At 44.5% G+C, this 13,758-nt stretch overlaps 1 protein-coding gene across 1 annotated transcript in view; it reads left to right on the forward strand.

Annotated features, from left to right (window-relative positions):
* LOC128303191 (hormone receptor 4) overlaps positions 1-13,758 on the forward strand; it is a 51,452-nt gene that overhangs the window by 13,081 nt on the left and 24,613 nt on the right. The window contains exon 2 of the mRNA XM_053040059.1: positions 7,870-7,954. Coding sequence (XP_052896019.1) covers positions 7,870-7,954 — 85 coding nt within the window. The remainder of the gene's footprint in view (positions 1-7,869; positions 7,955-13,758) is intronic.

Genomic DNA, 13,758 nt, shown 5'->3' on the forward strand with positions numbered 1-13,758 from the left:
GCAGTTGGTTCATGCATAGTGAAATATGGTCGCAAGTTTCTCGTCAATGAATGATGCATTGGCAAACATGCCGAGTTTATTACCCGGTCCCCCCGTGGGCACACACACACACACGGGAGGTTTGATCACGTACGTGCCCGGTTGTCCGGTTATAGTTGAAAAAACCGGTGGTGCTCTCGTGTTTGATCACGATGAATAAATGTAAGGTGACCTTACACTCCACCCTGTGGGTCCTGTGTGTGCGTAATGCATGCAGACGGTTTGGATTTTTAACTAACAAATGCGCGTGACCGGTGTTAAGATCGTTTTCCCCTTGATAGCAATCCCGTGATCTGACCGATGTGTTGTGTGAGGGAATGCTGGTTGAATAAATTTATCTTTTGGCAATGCTTGTTCGGGTTTTCGTTTGTGAAGATAATTTTGCTACCATTTAGAATTTCTTCGGAACAAACACAATTGGGGATTGTTTAGGTCGTTAGGAACGGTTGAAGGAAAGTTTGGTTTCATTAATTATCAAAGAAAATATATTATTTTCCCATTACTGTAGTAACCATAATGAAATACTAAGCACCTAAAATTGCACATTTCTCTAATATTGAACGTCCCTCTTCGTGGTTTTATGTCGTCATTTTGTAGTAAAGCAATTCGATACTTGTTATGATGCAGAATTAATCGCTGCATCTCTTCCCCAGATCTCGTGATTGACATTGAATACTAATAGATGGTTTGAGCGCCATCTGGTATAAATTGGCGCAAACTGGCAGATCAGATGCTTTATCAGATGCTATCATTTCCTTGGTTTTTATTATACTTTAACGTTTAATTTGAAGCTTTTTAAAACAAAATCAAAAATAAAACTTGACGGTAGCTGATAAAAATGATAATTTTATTTGTCCAACCACTGCTGAGCCCATTTAAAACACATTAAACACGTCTTCACGTGCCCGCGAAAAAGCTCGATCGGAATTAATATCTTATCGCTTGCTATGATTTATTAATGAACATAAGCAACAGCTAGCGAGTGATTATAACAATCACTCGATTGGTGAGCTCGAATGGAAAGCAAAACCCCCAATCCCGATACGATAAAGAACACAGCGTGCCAAACGTTTTGCGAGAGTTCGATAGTGATGCTTCACACACTTCCCATAAAAGCTGACGCAACAATGCGCAACATGTGCTCGAAATGTGTTTCACGCATGTTCGTTCGAACGGTTGTGTATTTTATTTGGTGCCGGCCGTGTATACCGCGTTGCCCATTTTGTGCTAAGATTATGCGAGCGCGAGTGTATGTTACACGCTGCTGAATGGCTGAAAAGTAATTAGAGGAAATCGCAAACATTTCACAAAACACAAGCAGTGCCGTAGCAGCGGTAGCAATTCTACGCGGGCTTGATTGATAAGTTGATGAGAATTCGTAAGGTGAAAGAGCTCTCAAAATCAGGGGTAAAACAAGGTATCCACACTACACCCAACTACTGTGTTTCGTCTGAATGAATTTGATGTCTGCAGCAGGAAGAGGTGATCGTGTGGTGGTAAAGGAGAAAAATATTTACACTATAAAGTGCAAACGGAGCAAATCAGGGATCAAATTCAATTCCTATTGGTGATCGATTCCGTTGTGTTTACCTTTTTTGGTTATGTTGTGGATCCGAAGCGAAGGACCAGCCACGGATGGCACGGATTGAAGAGCGTTGCGATCCGACTATCATTATGGAGATCGTGTGTGGAGCGATCGAGAGTGAATCGGACCGAGCGTGTGGATATGGAAGAACAGATTTTCAAGAGGAACACACTGAGAAGCATGGCACACACATCGACTGCAGCATGAGAATGAAGTGGGGAATTAATTACCGTTTTAAAAAATCGTAACATTAACAATGCAAGACATGAACGCACATGGAAGGAAATGTCAGGTTTTGGGGAATGTGTGCTCCCGCGCGTGTGTGTGTGTGGAAAAGTAGAAATGGATGAATGGGGATAAAATGAGTGGGCAAAATCACAACACAAAGAGCAGAACGAAAGAACGAACCCCGAGCAAAGACCACAGCAGAGTGATGTAGCGAGAAACCCTTATGTCGCTCCTGCACGAGACGAGAATGATGCAAAGTGAATACAACACAACAACTTATCATCACTTAGACGAGGTTTCGTACGGCATCGCGATGGGATTCCACGTGCGACGCAAACCGTTGCGCCGTTGCTATTTGTGAAGCCCGGCGGTGGTGTGGAAGTGGTATGTTTATTTCTTTACTTTACACTTCACAGACGATCAAATGCCGGTCGAACGCGCACACAGCACACGGGAAAGATTGTTTGCCGGGTGGAGAGATACCTTCGATGTACTGTGTACATCACCAGCACTCGCTCGCTATGCCATACCGGGTGGGGGGGTAGGCCCACTGGGAAATGGTTAGCTCTCGGTATGGTAGAAACTTGTTCTTCACGTCGTTTTCGGTAATTTCTCTGCAAGAGTAGGGAGGGAGCGGACCAGCGGACAGCACATTACAGTGTGTGACAGTTGAATAGATGTGACAAACGGGCATGACTCTTGCCGAAGACTCCGTTGGTCGGAACCCGTTTTTTAAGTCTCTCCGGTCCCCACCGGGGCAGCCCTTTGATATCGTTGCACTATCGAGGTTCTGGCAATCGGGAATCGTCGCTGACACGAGAAAGCATCGTTAGAGAGTAAATCCATCACCTTTCTTACCGGTGGTCCCGCCTGGTCCACCCCGGCATGGGGGCATGTGGGGTGCATTTGATTAGCTGTGCATTGCACTTTCTGGTGGGGTTGGTGGGGTGCACGGAGAAGATGAAGGAGAAGTAGAAGGAGAAGATGAACGATGGAAGTGCGTGATGCATCATCGTTAGGCGATACACATCAGAACGAAAACGGTTGGGCACTGCAGGGCGAAATGCATTGTGCAATAATGCAATTGTGAATGCAATTCAATTGACGTGCGGCCGCCATGCTGTGGAGGGAGAGAAGCGACGAGTTTGAAGTATGAAACAGAGGGAACAGAGCGAAAGTACAAGAATGGTACAATGAATGAAGTCTGAAAAAAAAAATGCACCAAACACAATTGGCCGCGCGCCGTACATGATGTTGCTGAGAGTTGTTTCTCGGTTTTTGTTGCACAAATTGTTGCTTTACGTTAAATGGTTTTAAGGTAACGCAAAAGGTTGCACGATCGCGTAAAAGTTTAATTAATAAAAGGACAAATATTTAACAAACACCGCCGGTCCATTTTGGGTTACATGGCTACTGTCTGGCACATAGGGTGCGGTGCGCATGGTACAGCTGTTTTGTCCACGCTCGCTCACTCTGTTTACTCCATCGTCATGTAACATAATTACCTGTCAGATGCCAGCATACATTCCCCTCGTTTCCCGCCCCATCCTCATCCGCACACGGTGCATGATCCGCAACGGTTTACAATTCGTGCCCGATTGCGTGAGCGTTGATCGTTCTCGGCACATCGACGGAAAAGATTCGTGCCAAGAGCGGTAGTCGTAGTAGAAGCAGTAGTTAGTAATAGTAGCTAAAGCAAGGCATGCAAAAAGAGGAGACGAGAAGCAGCAAGCAGAATCGTAGCATTCCGATCAAATGACTATAATACACACGGATCCACCGGGAGACATCGGGAGTGCGAGAGGAAGACTATGGGCAGGGTGGTGGGATGACGTCTCTGTCTTGCTGCATAATGATGGTCCGCGGGTTTTCCCTTTTGCACTCACACCCCCTTTTGCATCCTTGGACTATCGTTCTTTTGCTTCGCTTTTTGATCATATACGTTCTGCGTGGCGATCATAATATCGGTCGATAAAAGTGGACCGACATGGCGGCGCGTAAATAAATTGCGTTCATTTTAGCAAGCGGTCTGCCAATTCCAACCCCTTACCCCCCTCTTTAAGTGGGTGGAAGGGAGTGGTGCTTTGTTTGGTGGTAGCGAACCGATCTACCAGTGCCCCAGCATCAAGAACCATCGAACGTTACAATGGGTGGGACCACTCCCAGCGAAAACCTCCCACTCCCCTGGTCCGTTGTCTATTGTTGTTTCTCTCTCCGGTTTACATCCTGGAGCGATTTGGAGTTTTGCTGGGATGGTGTGGTAGTTTTATGCACCGACAACAGCAAACAAACACACATAAACGCAACCAACAAGAAAAAAGAGTAAGAATTGTGGTAAAAGTTGGCTTGCTAGTTTCGCCCGGTTTTGTCCTGCACCACCATGCCCCATGGTCACGGTATGTTGCGCGAGAAAAATGACCGAATTTCACGTAAGCAGTCAAAGAAGCCCTATTGTTTAAGTGTGCCCGGTGTGTAACGAACACGGAAATGTGGAACATGCTCACATTACTACCCAGGGCTTACAGATCTCTCGCCCACCCCAAAGGGTTAGTCTGTGCCAAAACGCGCATTAACCTTGACCTCTCTGGGTACTTGGGGGCATGTGAACTGTCGCTAAAAACATTAAACTACTTCGTGAAAGGCATTCCTATCAGTTCCGTTGTTTTTGGTTTCAGTTTTGTGGATTCAAAATGGAGCAATGTTTCTTTGTTTTCACCGTTACACAATGAAACCTGTCCTTGAAAAGGTACGTTCAATTATTACCAAGCAGTGGTGATAAAAGTGGCAGTTAAAATGTTTTTTTTTGTGTCTCGATGGTTTGTATTTCTGTTTTTTTTTTCGTTTCATCTACATATGACAAGTGTTGAAAGTATCGCCGTTTAAGTTGTAATTCCTCTTTACATTGCACAAGTTTACAGTTACCTACCTTCCGTACCTTGTTTTATTGTTTGTTGATAATTTTAATGAGAATTTTGCCATGGTTTTTTTTAATTTGTACATTAAAACTGAAAATTGCTCTTAAAATTGATTTGAAAATTGAAAAATTTAAGTTTAATTGTTAATGATATAAATATATAATAATATAAATAGATTATATAAACATTAAAATCAAAACTTATACCCTTTAGGAAAAAGTATAATACTACAACAGAAATACAGAATTTTATAAAACAGGATATGTTAAACTTACGAAACTAATACAATTTTTAATGCAAATATCAGATAATAACAAATACATAATAAACTGGTGAAAAACAATAAAATACGAAGATAAAATGAAAAGGAAAAATGAAACATAAAATTGATAAACAATAAACGTAAATGAAAGGAAAAAAGGATAACTAAATAAGCAAATAATTAAAGCTAACTGAACTTATTTTAAAATAAAAACATTTAATGAAAATTCAATCTATAAAAATTAAATTGCGTAATAAGTAATAAAACTTGTGTTTAAAGTAATGGGTATATGGAATTTTTATAGCAATTTTACGAACAAGAACAGCACATGCAATCTCGCTGTGGCAAAGTAACATCAAAACTATCCATTAATAACTGGTTTATGGAAAGCATTTGCGCGCTGCTTACGGTGTCCCATGTCATAAGCAAGCTTAAACGGTAGCACCGTCATGTTACACCTGGTGCGAGAGAAGAGAGAGAAAAGAAAAGGAAATAGTAATTTACAGTTGACATTGTTAAAATATCAACCAAGCACAAATAAAGCGTACCTGCACAGACATTCATCTTCGTCGTGGAAAAGCAACCGGCATTACTTTAATGCTCGCTCGTATACCTTCCGTAAGCCCCGTCACCCACCCTACCATTGCCATTGTGTCGTTCTGATCGTGCCTCACACTGCCTTATGGTCGTAGTCGTCGAATGGACGTCATTCGTGCTTTTTTTGGAAGCACGTCGTGGCTGAAAAGCGGGGGTAAGGTAAGGTGATATAAATGGGTGGGTAAGTTTGCAAAAATAAAAAAAAATAAAATGGTCGGCTTGGGGGTAAGAAGGAAGGGGATGAGGGGGTGACGCAATCCGGGACTTCTACAAACGGTTGCCTCCCACTAGAAACGTGAGCCAAGCGAGCCGCACCTTTCGGATGCTGTGTTACTGCAGTGTGTGCGAGTGAGCGCGATTGCGATTACAACAACGAACAGATGATTGTGTTTTCGGATTGTGTGTGTGTGCTAATATTCTTGCTTCTATCTTACCAGTTTGATCAGTTTTTTTGTTATAAGGGTAAGAGGGTTAAGTTTCATAGTGAACCGGTAAGACATGGTTGTAGAGGGTTTTGCAAGTCCGTAGTAAGGGTTGTAGTAGTATAGGAACCGGAGAAGTTGTCGCGTTGCTACAGACCGGGTTGGCACGGGTGTAACACTTGCGGCGCGAAGTGCAATCCCTTCGACTCGTAAGCATCGACGTGTTCCGTTCTTCTGGAGAGAACGCCGCCGCCGCCTAAGATGAATGGTTAGAATGTTACGAGGTGGTGGGACGATGGCCAAACCCCATGGTGGAAGCGCGAGAAGCGGTCCCGAGTCACGAGCGAAAGGAAGGTGAAATAGAAGTCACTTGAAAGCAGGAAAGGTCCCGGTTCACGATGACGCTGTTGGGGTTGGGGGCGATTTGTTCGGAGGGGGTGGTCGAAGTGGGTAATGGAGTATTAGGTGAAAATGGTGAATAGAAGGAAACACAAAGCGACAGTTCGCCTTCTGTACGTGGTTGCCTGTTCGTGTTTGAAGCGTTTGTACGTGGTAAGCGAAATTACGCGAAACGCGAAGAGAACACCGCGAACGAACTGGTTCTTGCAAAATAAAATAAAAAAAACCGTCACGAGAGCCAACCTTGCCATTTTTTTTTTGGTGCTGTTGTTGTTACTCCCAACACTTTTATTTGGTATTTCTTCTTCGCCTCCTATCCGCGGGAAAATCGTCGATCGTCGTGTGTTTTTTTTTTTCGAAGACATTTTGGAACACGAACGAGAACCGGTCCGCGGCGCGGAGTACTTGGTCGGTTGCGGCTTCGAAAAACGAAGCGTCTACCCGGTCCCGGTCCCTTAAGTAAATAAACTGGCGAAGCTCAAAATGAAATATAAATACGAGTAATATAATGTATTCTGCACCGCATCGGGAATGATAGTCAAACACTTAGCACTGGAATGTGTAATCGGTTATACCTTGCCGGAGGGTTTCTTCTTGGGGTAAGATCACTCCTAACGCTTTGCCTACTCGATCCACAGCACCTTGCTACGGGTGTTGTGTGTCCGGCAATGCTCATCTTTGTAAATGGATATTCATATCGTTCCATCGTTGCCATTTGCGACGTTGTTGGTGTGTTTGCGGTGAGGAGTTCCGGAGGCTTGGCTTATTCTGAGGTTCTTCTGAGGAATTCTCTTCCGGCCAGCGCATCACGAAGAAAGTGAGTCGGGAAAGAAAGGAACTCTCGTCTAAAAATCAGATTTTCCGAAGACTGACTTAGTTTAACAAGTTAAATACTTTAAGAGAGATTGAGAATATTGTAAGGTGAGAATACTTCCCAAGCACAATAACTCTCCTTTTTCTGCTTGGAGTAATATCAAAACATTACTGGACTTACCACAATCATATGACCTTGGTTATGGGAAAATCCACTAAGGTGAGATTCGATCCATGGAGAAAGAGCCGGGAAGTAAAGTGCATCAATATAATTCCGCTTTTCCCGATGAGAATAAGTTGCTTCACAATGTAAGGCGCCGTCCTAAAACAACAGCCCCACAGTTGCAACGCTGATTGAAGCTAATGTTGTTAGGGCGAAATATTACACCGTTCATGATTAAAATTGTTCTGGCAGCACTCCAAACAGGCGAATGGAACATTTGCCACCCCACTATGCAGCAGTTAAAGTAAGGCCTCCTTACTGTGTGTTTCAACCACACTATCCACCCATCCGAGGCGCCATTACTACCTTCCTTAGCCGTTTCAGGCGTTCAGGACACAGCAGCTAACACACGCTCTCTTTTTCTCTCCTTTTTCCACCGCCACCAGATTGACGGTCACGACTCAGGCACCGAGTCGGACGGTGACCTGGAGCAGGAAGACGACCTGATACAGGAGCACGAGATGGAGCTAAGTAAGTAGTTGTACCGTTTTTATCATTGTGTATTTTTTCGGTTTTCTTCCTTCGTTTCTCTTCCTTTTTTCGTTTGTTCGTTTCGTGTCCCTACCCGATGGAGGGGGGGGGGGGGGCACTCGTCGTTCTTCTTACCCCCCCCACCACCAGGGACGCATTCCAGCATGCAGGGCAGCATCAAACTTTTTGGCCGGTTTAAGTTGCTTCAGTTTTACGACGACTGCAACGTTTTGTCGTAGCGCCGGTTCGTTTACTGTAAGGAGAAAGCGTACACGGGCCACTGACGTTGCCTGCCTGGTGGTGGGTTGTCGAGCGCGCCGTTTGTTGCTCCACACCGCGGCTTGGCGCGAGTTGTCCTTTGGCGTAACTTTTGCCGGCATTTTTATGGCACGTGCTTGGGAATACAATTTCGGGCCGGCGGGATGTAATAAGGAGCATGAATTGTATGTGCTTTTCCATAAAGGCACTATTTTGCAATGATGGGGGAGTTGTAGTCTTGAGGAACGAAGCAATAGATGGAAAGAAAAAAAACGAAATGAAATACGTCATTTTGAAGTTTATGTATCAAACACCAAACTAAGGTGAAAATTCACGGGAAAAATGAGGAAAAAATTATCATATTTTTGATGGTGTTTTTTCGTGAGTCGTGATTCTCAAATGAGAACGAGAATATCTATGTGATTAGAATGGATTTATTTGACATCTGCATCTACATTCGCTCCCATCCGTTTACGATGTGCTGAAGGAAGTATGCTAACAGAACTATTTTGATAGCATAAGACGTGACATTGCCTAAATTAAGAAGAATTGGAGCGATTAACGTGCCGCTAATAGAGGTAGTGATTTAGAATGATTTTTGTATCCGATACAATCCTGTATTGAGGATCATTTCATTGCTTTTTAACAGAAAAGGGTGCTAATTTTATAACGGCGCGTTATGCCATACTAATGTGGTCAACAATCGTTAGAGCATGTCGAGTGCTGAAATCACGTCAATGGTGCGATTTCATGCATTAAATGATTTTGTAACGCATTGTGATAATGAATTTGGCAACTGATTTGAAATATCTTTCAATCGATGAGGCAACTGTTCTGTGTGCTTGATCTTCTCAACTTACAACGATCGAAGTCGATTGATTCAGATAACACGCTTCAGAATATTCAAATCGTTTAAATTGCTGACTGAAAGGGAAACACAATGGTGACGTTTTGGAGGTTCGTAATATAACGCTACAGTTGCATCTGTATCAGCTGTGTCGAATAGAACGGAGAGGGAGACACCACACCCCACATACGGGAATCGTCAAGGCGCCGCTGCGCCGTCGAAAATTGAAGTAGCAAACATTTTCGCCATGATAGAACAAATAAACCCCCCCAGAAAAAAAGAAGATACTGCAGTAACTTAACTAAAGCGCCGAACGGAACGAACGAACCATCAACGCGTGGCGTATGAATTAAGCCACTTTTAAGCCAGCTCATAACGGCGAGAGAGCTGTTTTTGTTTTTTGCTCCACCACCATTAAATAACCCCCGTTCCGCGGGTTCGTAAGAGGAAGGAAAAAGGAAATTTAGCTGAATTGAAAGAAATAGATATTATTTGCTACCATTTGCAGTTATTTTTAATGGTCAACCGCTGTGTTGGTATTGTGTCGCGCTTGCGGGTGCCTTAATGGACTGGTTTCCATCAACTTGCCGACCGTGGGCAAATATCGGCACCAGTAGTAGTAGTAGCAGTAGTATGTGAAATTGGAGTCGTTCAAATTTCTACGACCCTGCAGTGGGGTAATGTTCTGTAGCAGCTGATATTTAGTGGGCCATGCATTGTGCGTTCGTTTGCAGAAAAAGTGATTAAACTGCGAACTGCAGGGTACGCGTATAGATCGCTGTCTATGGTCCAGTGGTCGACAGGCTTTGTGAGTAAAATGAAAGTTCATATTTACTTAAGAAGTTTTTTTATTCTTAAAGTTAAATTTCACGAACTTGTAATGATTGAATTAAACGACAAAAATGATTCTTATATAATGACCGACTTTTCAATCATTTAATAAATTTTTTGTGGCTTTAATTTTCACCCCAAATTCGGAATTCTTAAGTGTTTTAAATTTTTGCTAGAATAATAATTAAAGTTAGAATTCCGGTCAGCTAACCAGAATATAAATGATTAGTTTATTAAGACCTTTTTTGTTTTGCTGACCATTTGGCATTGTTTAACAATAAAAACTACTTTTCATAGGATTTGACAGAAATGTAATACAGTCAAAGTTGAATAAAGTTATCAATAATGTTGCACCAGAATATTTGAGGAAAAAACGTCCAAGAATGTACCGACATTTGTTGCAAATTTACACCCCTCCACCAAAGTTACCAAAGGTGAACCGTGATCAATAAACACAGCTCCTTCGATTGCTGACCACTGCCACAGCAAAACAAGCGCCATCCGCACCCAACTCCACCCATCAGAACGTGCAGAATAAGCGGGTGTTTGGTCTTGTGACATTGAAAGTGGGTGACGGTCGTTACAGAAAGATCGGATAGTCCCACCCAGTATGCACGGCCAGTCGCTGTTTATGTACGGTTTGGCTGCAATTTGGCAATTTAAATTAATAAACCCGGGAGAGCAGAACATGCAGACGCATATGTTGCGGTTTTGTCCTTCTGTACTTACGCCACAACGGGTCGATGTAAATTTGAGAGCTGCTTTTGTGTTCTTACTTTCGGGGTCCGGTCTTGTCACAGGCCGGGTATCATGCAGCTTCCGTAAGCTTTTTCTCACATTTAATTCTTTTTCTCCCCTTCAAATAAGCTCTAACCCAATGCAACTTGAAGCTACACCGCTACATATTATTTGCTATTTTGCGTTGCGCAAAGTTGTTGACGTTTGGCAAAACTTTTCTGCAATTGCTTCTCCACTTCTCGGCCAATTTGGATGGGTCTGAAAATTATTAACCTACTCCCGGCGTGCCGCTCCCTGCTGCTTCACGAACTGTCAACCCGGACTGTCCTAGCGGCGCCTCCATAAACAAACTCATCTTGGCGTAATTGTTGCTAATGGTTGGGCGAAACAATTTGTGCACCGCTTTTGTGGAGCCCTCCGCCATACGCCCAAGCGCTGGCCCGGTTCCGGCAAAGGCGTGTGCGGTTCGCAACGGAAGCGTGAAAATTGCACTGGTGGTGAATGTTTCACAGAATCTTCAGTTGGCCAGCTGTCCGGATGTATTTGACATTCAGCGGGAAATCTCTCTCCCCGGGGCTCAGAGCCTGTTCTGGGGTTTCGCCATCGGTGGATTCCCTGCCCGGAACTACGGGAGCCCGGAGGGCGCCACCGGGTCGAGTGAGTTTGAAGTTGATTTGCTGCAATTAAAGCAAACGTCCAAAGCACTCGCACCTAGACACTCTGTGCGTCTGACGATATTTTACTCGGTTGGCCCGGTTGGGTATGGGGCATGATTACAGTAGCACTAAGCCGGGTTTCGCAGTCTTGCGAATCTTGTAGAAAGGAAATAGCCAAGGATGTTGGACAGAACAGGATAACTTCTTCGAAAAGTCACCATTTTTCGTCACGAGCCTTCGGGTTGTCACCAGGCTGCCATCTTAGGGAGCCATTTTGCTTCTCGTTATCGTTGTTGTTCTTGCGCTCGGACTCCTTTCAACCAAGGCCAAAAAAAAAAAAAGAAATGCGTAGCGATTCGTAATTAAGATTTGTGTACGGTTTTGTGGAGAGTGGTCGGTGTTGCTCCCATTGAGGGGATGGTTTGGTCCAGAACAGAAGATTCCGTCCATTCCCAAGTTGCAAGGAGCGAGCGAGCATTGGAGTGAGTGTTATCATTTGCCGGAGCGCTTTGCGCTGGTTACGGTTAGCAAAGCGGCACCATGTTTTCATCGCCCATCGCCACGATCGTTTTTCCTGGTGGATGGTGGAAAATAAACTACAGAGACGGCCACCCCGTCGTCGGAGTCCGGCCACTGCCGTAGCGCAGTGGCGCACAATTTGTTTAGGTCTTTTTCTTTTCGCCCTTCTACTCGTCCTCCCTACTTCCTCAGTGTGCGTTTTCTGTTGCTTGCAAAAGGTGTTTGAAGGAATGCTATAACCCCCACAAAACAACGAAGTAAAGGAAGGTTGCGTTGTGGTGGAGGGCACGGGAAACAGATGGGAGAGGTTTCGCATTCTTTTGACTGTGAAATAACTCCCTTTAATTATGATATATTTTCCTCTTTACGGTTGCGAAGGTGTTCCAAGAAAATAATCCTTTTCCATCTCCACCAGCCACCACCAGCAAACGGGAAAGGTACACGGTCGTTTTGGTGCTGCTAACAGTGTAAAAGGAAGAAATAACAACGCGTTTTGTTGTGCGAAGGTGATGGCAAAGCGGAGGAGAAAGCGGCGTGGTGGGGAGAGTGTCGAGAAGGTAGCACCGTCGGAAATGGATTTTTCATTGTAGCAGAACAAATGGGTTGTGTGGCTGTATTTTATACCAGCAGCAGTAAAAGCCTTTTGTACCGGTTGGACCTGTGCTGAGCAGCAGCAGCAGCAGCCAGCAGTATAAGAAGAAAGCCGCCCACCATGGGAAGAAGGAAAAGCGAGTGCTTCTACTTTCTTTTAATTTGTCATCTCTGAAGTATCCGTTTTGAATTGTGATCCCTTTTAGTTAGTGCCGCACACCCGCACCTATGCGTCAATGCTCCTCCGATCGGTGCGTAGCTCACCCCTCCTCCAAATGCGATTCGCTGTGTATTTGGCGGTGTGTGTCGGTTAGCAATCTCCTCGGAATCCAGCCGAGCAGAAACGCAACACCAGGTTCTACGAGTATTACTAAAGACAGTTTGGTTCTGTATAAACCATTATATGGCCCTTTGTTTTACAGCACTCACTTGCACTGGCTGGGGGCCGCTTTTTGGGGTGCGAATGAAGGCGGGGGCAGCCGGGTGGCAAGCGAATGGAAGCGAATGATTCGCTCTCTTTGGTGCTCGGTAATGATTCTCGTGCCGTTTTGAAATGTCGACCCGGCAGGTCGGAACCTTGAAAGGACATTCCAAGGACGAACGAGAAACCGACGAATTGCTGCTCACCTTCCCACCCCGGGGAAGGACGAAAACGGATGACCTAAACCTCGAGCCCCGAACGCAAAAAAGGGTTCAAATCATATCATTAGGCCAAGGGCGGGGGTTTTTGCTGGGTGTTGGGAGTCCGGCCACCCTTTTCGGTTGGTTTGAAAGCGAGTGGAGCGAACGGCAAAGGAAACCGTATTTTTGGGGTGAGAAAGGAGTAGGAGTTGGGGGTGATTTGCTATTATGGTTCCATAATCCGCAATGCAATATAGTTGGAATTAATGGGCACCGGGGTTAGTAGAGCCGGCGTTTCGCAAATCGCATCTCATTTTTATTACATTTTATGATCCCCGTACCACGCTGCCACTGCATTTCTCGGCGATGGTTCACGTCTTTTTAACGATCTCGTGCTATGCATGATCGTTCTAGGGGTGGGTGGGAACAACAACAAAAAACAGAACGAAAGGAAATAAAACAACTTTATCCTTCCGTCGTTGCAAAAGCATGAAGACGTTTGATGTGAGGTAATGATCGATATGGGGGATGGGGAAATAATAACCCGTGGTGTAGTGTATTACCACGAATTTAAATACGAATACGAAAATGATGAATGATCACGATAATCATCTCGAATGCGGCGAACGTCTTCTCAGCATCATTCATTGAACGTTTAGGTTGTGGGTCACACTCACACACAGCGGGAAGTACATACTCCGCCTGTGATCGTGTACTTGGCCCACGGCTCTCTGCGGCTACCA

The sequence above is a fragment of the Anopheles moucheti genome, chromosome 3 (assembly GCF_943734755.1).
Source record: "Anopheles moucheti chromosome 3, idAnoMoucSN_F20_07, whole genome shotgun sequence".
In the NCBI taxonomy this organism is placed as follows: Eukaryota; Metazoa; Arthropoda; class Insecta; order Diptera; family Culicidae; genus Anopheles; species Anopheles moucheti.